Consider the following 12747-nt stretch of genomic DNA (forward strand, 5'->3'; position numbering starts at 1 on the left):
CTCTCTCTCTCTCTGCCCCTCCCCTGCTCATGCTCTGTCTCTCTCTTTGTCAAAAAAAAAAAGACAGATTAAGCCCCAATTTGTTTGTAGGATTTTTATTTTCATTTAAATATACATAAACTTCAATATCTAAGAGTTTCCAATTCAAAGGCATCCATGATGCAACACATAGAAAATTTTGACCAGAAGAATCTAATATTCCCAAAACAATTCCCTTTTGTGCTTCCGTGGTACCGAGAAATGGTTAGGCATGTACCATTTCTATGAAGTTGGCAATTTGACTCACACTTTCCTTGGTTTCAGGTAAGATAATTATATGACCTAGTTTTAAAAGTCTTTTCTAGACTTTGAATCTTAAAAAATAAATAAATAGAAGTATTTTTCTAATGCTGAAGCTTGGCGTAGAGTATGGAGCAGAGGCACAAGTGTTCTTCATTCCTACGTCCTGAGGGCAGTAAGCTATGTTTATCCTTCCAAAGAGCTGCTGAGAGACAAAAACTGGGCACCGAGTAGCCTTTCAATAAAATTAGTTTCTTTCCCTTCCAGGCCACTTTGACTGTAAGGAAATATAGATTATAATGTCACTAATGTCCATTAAGAGATTATGTGGTTGTTTGAGATTTTATTTTGTAAATTTTATTTATTTTGAGAGAGAGAGAGAGAGAGAGAGAGAAAGAGAGAGAGAGAATGCTCACGCGCTTAGGGGAGAGGCAGAGAGAAAGAAGGGAATCCCAAGCAGGCTCCACACTGTCAGAGCAGAAGAGCCTGACTTGAGGGTCCATCTCACGAACAGATCATGACCTGAACTGAAATCAAGAGTCAGACACCCAACCAACTGAGACATCCAGGCGCGTCAAGATTTTAAATAATGTAAAAATATAAAAAGTGAGGGGTGCCTGGCTGGCTCAGTTGGTACAGCATGAGACCCTTTACCTCAGGGCTGTGAGTATGAGCTCCATGTTGGGTGTAGAGATTACTTAAAAAAAAAAAAATCTTAAAACACACACACACACAGTAAACCAAAAAAAAAAAAAAAAAAAAAAAAAAAGGCAAGATAAAAAAAACCAAAAGTGTACCAATTACTTCATCTCACCAAACCAATTTAACATCCGGGTCAAATATAATGTCTGTCAGTGTCTGACAGGTTTTGACATGGATAAACACCAATAAATATACTGGGGCCCTGAAAGCAAAAGCAAACACCCTAGAACAGCATCTCCCAAACCAGTGCATTCTGAGGGAACCTGGTCTGAGGATTAGAAATAGCAGTTTATCCACACACAGGTCTTTCTGACAGGATTTTCTGGAGCCTTTAATTTGTCAAAGTGTACTAAGAAACTCCAAAATTGGATTTGCTATATTCTGTGGGGCTGTGGCTTGCACAAAGCTAATAACCACTCTGCGGCTTAGCAAACACGGCTGCGGAATACTCAACCAACACAGGACTCCACAGGAGCAAAGCAAAGGAAACTCAATAGTGAAATACAGCGTTCAGGCAGACGGGCATGTATTCGTTCCGCTGCTCTCTGAGCAGCACCGTGAAAGGACACCCCCCACCCCTCAATGCCACCGCAAATGTGCCTCAAGGAGAGAAGAAAGGCCTGCTGGAGAACTCTTACCGTAGCAGCTCTCACAGGCTCGCCCTAGGAGGGGGTTCTGTGGCTGGAATGTGGTCCCCACGGCTCCATTCACGGCACCAGGTTTGCCATTGCTGGCGGATATTTGGTTGGGATTTGGTTTGCTGCTTTCAATGAAATATAAAGGGAGGTGATAAAAATGACTTGTATAACAAGGCAAAAGTCTCTGTATCTCATCGTCGACTTAACTACATATAAACATCTGAAGGTTTAGTAAATAAGAAATAAGCTGGTAAAAATAAGGTGTTAAAATGAACTCAAACCATTCATTTTTGCAAAACAAGGCCCTGTAAAAACCAATCTCTTATGCCTGATAGAAAATAAATAGGGCCATTGGCTCTTCTCCATCCAAATACAATTTCCTTAGAACACCTTCTGCTGCTTTTAAAAGATACAAGTTCCTAAGCTTTATTACATGAAGCTTTATTATCATGAAGTCTCCTAAGAATAAAAGATAATTTTTGGGGTCAAATAAATGAAGCCAAAGCAGAGTGTTGTGTTTAGAGAAAACCACTGTGCCATCCCTGCTGCAGGTGTGAAAGCTGCAGACTCTGTGCATTGTTGGCTCTTGAGTGGAAGCTGTTGGCATTTCAGGAGATTTAACCGGTTATGATAATAATTTCTACTGCTACATTTCAATTTTTATGAGGAAGACTACAATAGCACTTTAAATTAGGAAAGCCAACACAATTTATTTTGAGTTTTTCCTTTTAAGAAAAAATTTTAGGAAGAGGAAAAAGGAGACACCTATCAAGTATCTACATGAAAATTTCCCAGGCCATCCTTCCTTAGAAATAGGTAGCCCAGATTACCTTGTACTTACTGTGCAAACACGGCTAACTTTTCCCCGTGTAGGGTAAGCTAATTCCCCTGCTTATAAAGCCGGGCCTAAGAATACAACACAGGTGCACATGACATGTTCTCAATAAACTCATAGTTCATTAAACATATTTATTCAGTGCCTCGTAAACAAAAGTGCCTGACCTCAAGAAGCTTTCATTCTAGAGGAGCTTCCACTTCTATTTACTAGACAGAAGACAAGCAAAATAAATAAAGTGGCCAACTATTTGTCAGCAATGAATGCTGAATGACTAAATGCAGATTATAGTCTATGTCCCCACAGCTACTGAAATAATGAGAGTTCACAATTAACAACACACTTGGAGTTTCAACACAGAGTTGGCTCAGGAGTTTCCTCTTTGCTGTTCTCTGTTTGTTCAATTCCATTTACCAGTGAAAGCCTATTGTATAAACTTGGCCTGATGGCAAATTACGATTTCTTTCTGGCATTGGTACTGTAACTCTTAGGTGATACCTCTCTGCCACCCCAGAAGAAATCATTTAACTCCGTGTGCACTGAGGTCCCTATTCTGTAACAGGGCTATTATTTACACTTCTAACCTGTGCCAGCAATGTGTTTTCAAGACAATTCGTTTTTTAAAACATATTTTAAACAAGACAGAATGCATTTTTCTTCTTAAAGTTTGCAGCTGAAAACATATACAACTAAAAGTGGTGATTTATAATGACTAAGATTTCTAAGGGTGTGTAATAATATTCAATTTTAAAAAATCTACTATATATAGATAGAAGTGATGGCCCCTTAAATCAAATGACTGGTATCAGAAGGCTTCCCCCCAAATATGAAAATTTCTGACATTTAAACCCGGGCTAAATATATGTGTTAAAAAAGAGCTAATACAAATTCACAATTGAGCTGCCTTAAGCAAACACAATTTTAGTTGTTCAATTGAATTTTGAATGTTATTTGACTGAATAAATCACTGATCTTCATTATAACTGTAAAAGGAGAACAAGTGTGCAAAGACTCAATGAATATAGATGTGTGAATCACTTAAAATTAGTTCTGCAAATTCAAGTACCTACAGGTTAATTCTCAGGTGACCAACGAGGTCAATGCGACCATTTGAATAAACTTACTCTAAGACAAACATACCAAAAAAAGTTTTTAAAGCTGCATTATATGAAACTGCCCTTTAATCTAATACCCAAACCTCTCTTCCCTCATCTGTATTCCAGATTCTACCCCTAGTGCCCTCCTGAGAATTTTGTACATTCAATTCTCTTTCCTGGACCCTACTCATGGTCATGTAAACCTATTTCTCCTACTTCAAAAACTCCCGGGGCGCCTGGGTGGCTAAGTTGGTTAAGCATCCAACTTCAGCTCAGGTCATGATCTCACGGTTCATGAGTTCAAGCCCTGTGTCGGGCTCTGTGCTGACAACTCAGAGCCTGGAGCCTGCTTTGGATTCTGTGTCTCCCTCTCTCTCTGCCCCTCCCTGCCCCCCTTGCTCTCTCTCAAAAATAAACATTAAAAAAACAAAACAATCAAAAAAACCTGTTACTCTTTTCCAACCAGCCCCTCAAAGAGCTCTCTCAACTGACCTTTCCAGCCAGTTTCGTTGAGTGCTGCTAGTCCTGTCTGCAGTTCCTTAGTTCATATGCAGTCTTCACCATTACATTATGGATGACCAGTGACCCACCTCCATGTTGCTAAATTCCCAGGCTATTTTTCATCAACATCTGACATAATTAATTAATCTCTTTCCCTCCTTGAAATACACTCCTCTCTCAGCTTTTGTGATAATGCACACACCTTGCTGTCCTACTTTATTGAAATTCTGGATTTCCTCAAGCTTGGTCCAAGACCCTTTTATCTTATTCTTCCTCCGAATAAAGCTCATCCATGGTTTCAAACACAATATTATATGCTGATGGAGCTCAAATTTCTATCTCTAGCGCAAAACTCTCCCCTGAGCTTAAGACCAATATATCCAACATCATATTCAACACCTCCTTTTGGGATAGAGCAAATTCAGAATGACCTAACTTGCTTCTCTGCCAGCGTCTTAGCTTGGCGAAGAACACAGTAACCCACCTTGTTGTGCTGGCCAGAAATCTGGGACTCTAGCTTGATATTTCCCCTCTGCCCCTCCATACAAGTCAATCACCTCCAAGTGGTAGACCATTTCCAGGGCCACAACCCCAGGTCAAGCTACTGTCATCTTTCTTCTCTAAGAACTTCAAAATTGGTCTCCTTACATCCACTATTACTCCCCTTCCCCAAACCGTTTTCCAAAATATAGCCAGTGGTCTTAAAGTACAAATTTGGTCATGACACTTTCCTGTTTAAAATCCATTTCCACTGTTCATCAGATGGGTAAACCCTGGCCCCTGCCGACCATACCTGCCTCCCATACCTCACCAGTCTCTTTATAAAAGCTCTACTGCCTTTCTCTCGGCTCCTAAACTATGTTCTGCCCCTTCCAATCTCAGGATCCCCTTGACCTGGAAAGCCTGTACCAACTGGTTAATTCTTCTTCCTCCTCCAGAGTTCATTCAAACTCACTTCCACAAGGAATCTTGCCTGTCAGCATCAACAGAGTCTGGTCCCCTGGTGTAAATTCTCATAAAAGCTATTCTGTTCTTCTCCATTACAGTACTTGTCACACTAGGTAACTGTTTGGCATCTGTCTTCCCCACACTAGAATGAAGCCTGTCTTCTTAACCTTTCTATCTCTAGTACTGAACAAAGTGCTCTGCATATAGAAGCCTGCCAGGCTCAAAAGAATGATAGCATAACGTAATTCTCAATCTATTATTTGTTTCAAAATACTCGATTTCACAGTTAATTGTGAAATTCGTCAAAGGACTCAGATTCTTATCCAACTCACTGTAACTTCATACCTTCTATTTAGATAAAGATTTATGTAACTTTTTTTCAAGTTATGACTAGAAACTGTCGTGATCTTCAAAAACCATTCACTTAGATCAGGTTGGCATTGTAAATATTTTAAGTTCCGTGGGTATTACAATTTCTGTCAAAACCACTGAACGCTGCCACTGAAGCACGAAAGCAGACATAAACAACACATAAATGAATGAGTATGGGTGTGTTCCAACCACACTTTCTTTACAAAAACAGGCGTCGGGTCAGATATGGCCTGCAGACTAGAGCGTGCTGGCCTTTGACTTAAATTGAGACTCCCACAAAGTCAATGCAAAACATAACAGAAACAATTATCTGGGTTAGTAGGTGAAAACTGGCTAAACGTACTTTTCCTTTGCTGTGACAGCACCACAACGCACAAGAAAGCTGCCACACTTGTCTCTGAAAATCTGACACATGAATCATAACACTGTTCTCTTTGGGGAGTCGCTCTTTTACCAATTACTCAAATAAAATATCCTAAAATACTGGAAACTACTGCAGAAGGGACATTACCTCTCTGAATAAAAATTATGAATCCTGTCAATTACATGTTATCTGCCTTGAGATAAAAAAATCATTAAAAAAAATCACAATTCATGGTCTATGAGGCCTCATACATATATATAAATATGTATTAATATATCAAAATTCAATAAACAAAATGCTATGTATAAAACAACTACACTAAACACAGAGTGAGAAAAATCTTGGAGCAGTAGATAGCACTTTGAAAAAATTTCATTTTAAACCCCAAAGAACCTAGTATAGCACTAGGTGCTTGATAAACCAAATTTTCCTGAACAAATGAACAACGAACTCTAAAGATCTAAAAAAAAAAAAAAAAAAAAAAAAAAAAAAAAATTACAATTCATTTAAAATGTAGCAAATGAAAAGCAAACCGGCATTCATTTTGATATGATAGTGATTTCTAAGCCCCCAAAATAATGATGATAGAACACCAGCCATGTGAGACAGCTGACATCTATTCATTACTCATCCAACAAAGTATGGTTCTTACTGCTTTCTCTCACCCTTCTCCCAAGCAAACAATGTAAAATCCTCCACCAAATCAACACCCTCAAAAAGGCAATGTGAACTACCCATCCCCCAAAACTCCGTTCCATAACATAGTTTCAAAAGCTGCTTAGCTTTCTGAAACACATTTGTTTCAAGTAATAGAGTTTCACAGGTTAGTTTTCTGATGCTTTCCCTGCAACGTTCCTAGAAGTATACTGTGGGTATTTTATTTTCCCTTTAGTCCTTTTGTCTCCTTGGGGTTTCACCCATCAGCCAATTTTCTTTCTAAAAAAAAGAAAAAAATCACTGTCGTGGTATAATGGAAAGCAAGTCTCATGCTTTGTAGTGGAAGAAAATAAGATACACAAAGAAATCCGAATTTAGCTGAAACTGACCACAATTACATATTTTGTTTTGATAGAATTAATACCATGACAAATATTTAAAAAGATTTCCATTACTTACTAAGTTGGGATATACACTTGTTTCAGTTTACTCTCAGCTTCTGCTGCCTTTAGACGTTTCTAATTCAAAAGACAGATAAAATATTTTACGTACAAGGCTAACAATTATTGCCACTTCATTGTCTTAGAAAATTCACATGAAAATGAAATATTAAAACATCGTTCGCACAAATTGCCATTTTAAGAAGGGCCTTTCCCTTCCTGTGCACGTTAAACTGCAGTGTTCTGTAAGACAACTGACTAGATTCTGAGGTTCAGACTGCAAGTATTAATAACATTTGAGACATAGGTTTTAAAAATAAAGCTGTAAACAAGTGAAGTTTCCACTGCTCCCTGAGTGAGTAAACAGGGCTCACAAGTAACCATTTTTACTTTTCAAATTTAGTTTCTACTTTCTTTACAGCCCTTCTGGGAGAAACACACACACTCTGCTTTAAAAAAATTTTTTTTTGAAAAATGATTAGTTTCCAAGGTCCATGCAAAAGAAAGAGACAACTCTCCCAAGTACAATTAAATAAACATTTATCCTCAAATGTTAAGAGATATGCAATAAACTTTAAAGCTGGCTGAACTCACATCAGATTTTAAAAGCCAAATGTAGGTAAAGGAATAGGGGAAAGATTATGTAATCATTTCCAGAAAATGATCAACACAGTAAATGAATATAAGCAAGGAAGGAAAAAAAATACATGTTGTAGATATCCAAAAAGAAGACAAAACAGAATGTAAGGCATTCATCCACTTTCTCAATGAGGAGAAAAAAAAAAAAACATTTAAGGCGACAACTTAAAATTTTTAGAGACAGAGTAGAAATTTTTGGAAATAATTTAATTCAAAAACCACTTTTCAACCACTCATGATGCCATCATCTCCACCACCTTTAAGGGACTTTTTTTGCCCTGAAAAATTCAAGTTTCCAGAGCACACGGTCTTCACTTCTACCTATGTTGTTTAAAATAAGCACTTTTGTATTATGATGCTGACGCCAGAAATTTTTCAATAAGCCATGGGTATCTCTTCATTATTCATGACCTCGACAACTCACTATGATCATTTAGTATCCAACACTTGTCACTGTGTGATCACATAACTTAGGGAAAATAATGTCTGTGTTAAATATATTTGCTCCTTTCTTTACCACCTCTAACCTATGACTAGAAGAATCTAAAAACAAGTATTGACTGAAGTCACTAAGGAAAATGTACCTTTCCCCCAAAGTAATAGTACTCAAAATAAGTAATTTAGAGATTTACCTCAACTTGGAACATTAAGGAAAGACTCAAATTAAAAGATTCCCTGCTTTTAGAAATAATTTTGGAGAAAAACTTATGCATACTACCAGACCATCAAACTAGTAAGACTAACAGTTAAGGTCAAAGATGTATATATGACACAAATGTCATCTAAGGAGGTTTTCAAAAGATCTTTTAAAATATCTCAAACTGGGAGCGCCTGGGTGGCTCAGTCGGTTAAGCGTCCGACTTCAGCTCAGGTCATGATCTCACAGTGAGTTCGAGCCCCGCATCAGGCTCTGTGCTGACAGCTCAGAGCCTGGAGCCCACGTCAGATTCTGTGTCTCCTCCTCTCTCTGCCCTTCCCCAGCTCATGCTCTGTCTCTCTCTGTCTCAAAAAGAAATAAAAACACACAAAAAATTTTTTTTAAAAATATATCAAACTATATGGTTGATGGCATTGATCTGAATTTCTAATACTTCATAAAATGACCTCACATCTTAGGCCATTCCTATCAACTATACTCAGAAAGAGACAAAGCACCAGGCACCTGCAAGGATAATACTGCCTCTCTAGTGGTTATCTCCCCTTGTCATCCTTCCAAAATATTTATCATAGTGACTTTGAAGTCAGAAAATACTAGAACTAAAATCTTAAAACAACATCTTAAGGATGTTAAAAACAGTATAGAAAAGAGAAAGCCAACAAATTTAAAATTAAGTGTATTGCTAAGAAATACTAAGATATAGGGGCGCCTGGGTGGCTTGGTCGGTTAAGCGTCTGACTTCGGCTCAGGTCATGATCTCACGGTCCGTGAGTTCGAGCCCCGTGTCGGGCTCTGTGCTGACAGCTCAGAGCCTGGAGCCTGTTTCAGATTCTGTGTCTCCCTCTCTCTCTGCTCCTCCCCTGTTCATGCTCTGTCTCTCTCTGTCTCAAAAATAAATAAACGTTAAAAAAAAAAAAAAAAAGAAATACTAAGATCTAAAAAGAAAGCTCACTTTAATGCAATAGTATTGGTAGCAGTATGAAGAAAATTACCTGCTGCACATATCGGTCAGTAGTTTTCCACATGTAATAATATTCAATGATGCTAGTCAATGATTTCCAAGGAAGCTGAAAAAATATTTAACATGATAATGAAAACAAGGCATTACCGTAGGAACGGCTTTCTTTTTTAAGTCACGTTTTAAAAAATAATGAGGCAAATATCCACACAGAAGATTCACTCTAGGAGAAGTATTTGAGAAAACTAAAGTTAATTCTTAGCAAAGTGTACCCCAAACAAGTTACATTCAGTCAGAAACTCTAAAACAACAGTCTATTTCTCAGCTCCCATTTTGTTACAGATGATAAACATTATGACTGATAATATTTCAGGACCTATTCAGGAAAGTTATTCTCGGGCTACAGGTGGCACTGAAGTAGCACAATGTTTAGAAATGACATTTAAATAGATTTAGCCCAAGTTACTTTAACTTCCAAAGATGCCAGCTACAACTGGGTGTTGTTTGGTCTCTGCAGTAACCGTTCTCATCTTTTCCAAAACTGCTTTATTTTCACCTATTTTGTTATAAATAAAATAAAACCTAAGCCTCTGAAAGAGTACACAGTTGAGTGTAGTCTTGCATTTGAAAAACAGGAAGCTTACCCTTTGCTATTTTCCATAATTATTCAAAACTGGCCAAATGAACGCCCACTAAGGAGACCCACAGCCAAAGAATATATTCAGGAATATGTCAGTATATTCCCTCTGTAAAGGGAAATCTGTCAGTCATCCCAGATGCACATGGGAATAGATCAAACCTTCAAGCGAATGACTGTCAACGGTCACAGTTTGTAGCGGTTGCATCAGATTCTACAGATAGGTGACTCAGCACTCTCTCTGACTTCTAGCTAACTTGCCCTAATGCACCATCGGGATTAGAGAATCCAAACAGTACTTCCCAGACCCCACTGCAGCTAGAGGTCTGCTTGAAATCCATGTGTACAATATCCACACTATTCTTTAATCACCTCAACATTTCACTCACCTGTTTGCTATGAAAAGAAAACAGATGGGAGTTTTGAGAAAGGAAATTATTTTAAGCTTAACTGGGTAGCAACTCCAACAGCAGTTACGAACGTGGTCTCTTTAAAGGACCCAATCAGCACAGCCACTGGCATGTGCGTTGCAGCTAAAGCAAACAGTTTTCTACAACCCAACAAGCAATCTAATGGGAGTTGAAAGTGTCTGAGGGATGGGGTAAGGAGCCCATGGCAAGACCTCACAAGGCAAGACCTCAGAGGACAGTCACGGGCACAGTCCCCTAGGGCTTCAAGCAAGCTAAGACCTCTTCATCTGCTAACTATTCTTCACCTGAGAAACACCCCTGGCGTTCATTTATTTACCTGGAAGCCTGAGAAAAGGAAACCAAGTGACTATGTAACCTGAGCTTCATCATCAGCCAGATTTTATCTGAGCCATCAAGTCCTAATCAGCTGTGCTCAGCACCACCACTCTCTTATCAAGAAGTATACTGGGGCACCTGGGTGGCGCAGTCGGTTGAGCGTCCGACTTCAGCCAGGTCACGATCTCGCGGTCCGTGAGTTCGAGCCCCGCGTCAGGCTCTGGGCTGATGGCTCAGAGCCTGGAGCCTGTTTCTGATTCTGTGTCTCCCTCTCTCTCTGCCCCTCCCCCGTTCATGCTCTGTCTCTCTCTGTCCCAAAAATAAATAAAAAACGTTGAAAAAAAAAAAAAATTAAAAAAAAAAAAAAAAGAAGTATAGCCCTGAAGGCACAAATGACATGTCCCAGTGTGTCTACTCCTTTTGCAGTATCATTTCTCCCTCAACCCTCATGGCTCCACAGGAGTTCCCTATGACCTGTCAAGTGAGAAGGAAAAAAATCTGAATGTGGCAGATGGCTTTGCATGATATACCGGCATGAGCCAGAATTCTGCTGCAGCATTTTGGCCCCGAGCAGGGGTGGCTCTAAAGCACAGTGAAGAAGAAAGATCCTTTAAAAGGGCAGGGCATTAGAGTCACCATCTGGTTTCCTAGTCTGAGTTGAAGGAAAGCTGGCCAGAGGTACTAATCCATACCCACTCAGGGAGAGTGGTTATCTACCTGTCACAATGATCAGGGAGGGACTTGAAAGGAAGCAGATTAGAAGGTTGGTAACAATGAGGCTTAGGAAAGAGGTTTGTGGGACAGACACTTCTTGATGGGCCTAAGTGTGAGGATCTTTATATCCCCATGTTTATCAAAGGCTCCTTCTGGAGAGGAGGGTCTCTTAACATCAAGAGGGCAAGATGATCTCTAGGGTTATCAGCCAGCCTGTTTCCCTAGCCACAATGACTGTTCAAAGGACACATCAACAAAATGGACACAGAGGCAAGCAGATTACATATGGGTACCCCTACATGGACATCCTCTCACCAAATTTGATCTGATTACTCCAGGTGTCCAGTCTGCAAGGAACAATGTACACTGGGCTTCCAACATGGCACCATTCCTGGTAACATGTCAGTCACATTAGACTCTCAGCATCCTGGAATGAACAGACATCTTGTTCTTGTTGAATAAACAATTATTCTAAATATGATTTGCCTTTTCTGCCTGTAATGCATTGGCTGGCAATACCAACCACAGACTAATGAATGACTTATTCTCACAGAACAGCTTCTAACTCAGGGCTCAGAACCCTCAGGAATAAAGGTTTGGGTTATGCTACCAAGTTGAGAACTCTGGTCATCAAAGGTACTAAGGAGAGAACATTGGGGGAATTTGATTTTGAATGCCAATGAAGGCCTCAGGATGAGTTTCAGAAAAGAGAAAGGAAGACTAAAGAAGCTATCTATATTGCCTTCCTTGTTTATCATAATTATTTTCCTTCAGCAGCCCAATTCCTTTTTTTTTTTTTTTTTAAGAGAGTGAATGAGTCGGGGATGAGGGGCAGAAGGACGAAGAGAGAGGGAGAGGGAGGGAGAATCCCAAGCAGGCCCTAAGCTAGATAATGTCATTCCCACCTTAAAAATGAGAAGAAAACACCCAGATAACCTACAAAACCATACCGATTCTTGAGCTAATGTTACAAGACAATCAACTGAACTGGATTCCAAAGTCACTCAGTACTCAAAGACTAGACTCATGAGCTACTTTTACTTTGGAAAAGCACCAATAAATAAATAAATAAATAAATAAATAAATAAATAAATAAAGATAACAAATAAAAACAAAGTAAGAAGAAAACAGCCAAAAATTTACCAAATTATTAAAGGTCAACAGTGAGCTAGGACAACTGTTGTAGCATCTATGGGATCTCTAGACACTAGGGGAATCCATCCACATTTGCCACGGGTCTCCATCAGGTGTTCATCAGAAAGATCTGGGCCAGAGCAGGAAACCTGAGAAAGCCCCTGTTGGCGGTGATGTAATTTGCACTTGATCTTAGCTAAAAGGCCGAGAAGTGGTGGTGGTGATGTAATTTGAATCTACACAAATAAATGAAGAGGAGCAGAAGTGATAACATTTTTAAAAATAAACAACAATACATAAATAAACATGGGGGAAAAATATTTTTAAAAATCTCTTTAAAAAGATCACAGTCTAAAGCCAAAAAAGTTATAATTCACTGTGGGATTTAGAACATAGCCAGAATTATATATGACAAAAAAAGCACAAGA

At 39.0% G+C, this 12747-nt stretch overlaps 1 protein-coding gene across 11 annotated transcripts in view; it reads right to left on the minus strand.

Moving 5' to 3' along the window:
- MTA3 (metastasis associated 1 family member 3) overlaps positions 1-12747 on the minus strand; it is a 222919-nt gene that overhangs the window by 35732 nt on the left and 174440 nt on the right. For 8 of the 11 annotated variants that reach the window (XR_006200862.1, XM_042933135.1, XM_042933137.1 and 5 more), the window contains exons 10-12: positions 9123-9197; positions 6853-6911; positions 1620-1744 (exon numbers count right to left, since the gene is read on the minus strand). Coding sequence is in view for 10 of the 11 variants with exons in the window: in XM_042933135.1 (XP_042789069.1) it covers positions 1620-1744; positions 6853-6911; positions 9123-9197 (259 nt within the window). In the remaining variant the exon portion in view is untranslated. The remainder of the gene's footprint in view (positions 1-1619; positions 1745-6852; positions 6912-9122; positions 9198-12747) is intronic. The other 3 variants (XM_042933139.1, XM_042933131.1, XM_042933134.1) reach the window with 1 other exon arrangement.

This window comes from Panthera leo, chromosome A3, assembly GCF_018350215.1.
Source record: "Panthera leo isolate Ple1 chromosome A3, P.leo_Ple1_pat1.1, whole genome shotgun sequence".
Taxonomy (NCBI): Eukaryota; Metazoa; Chordata; class Mammalia; order Carnivora; family Felidae; genus Panthera; species Panthera leo.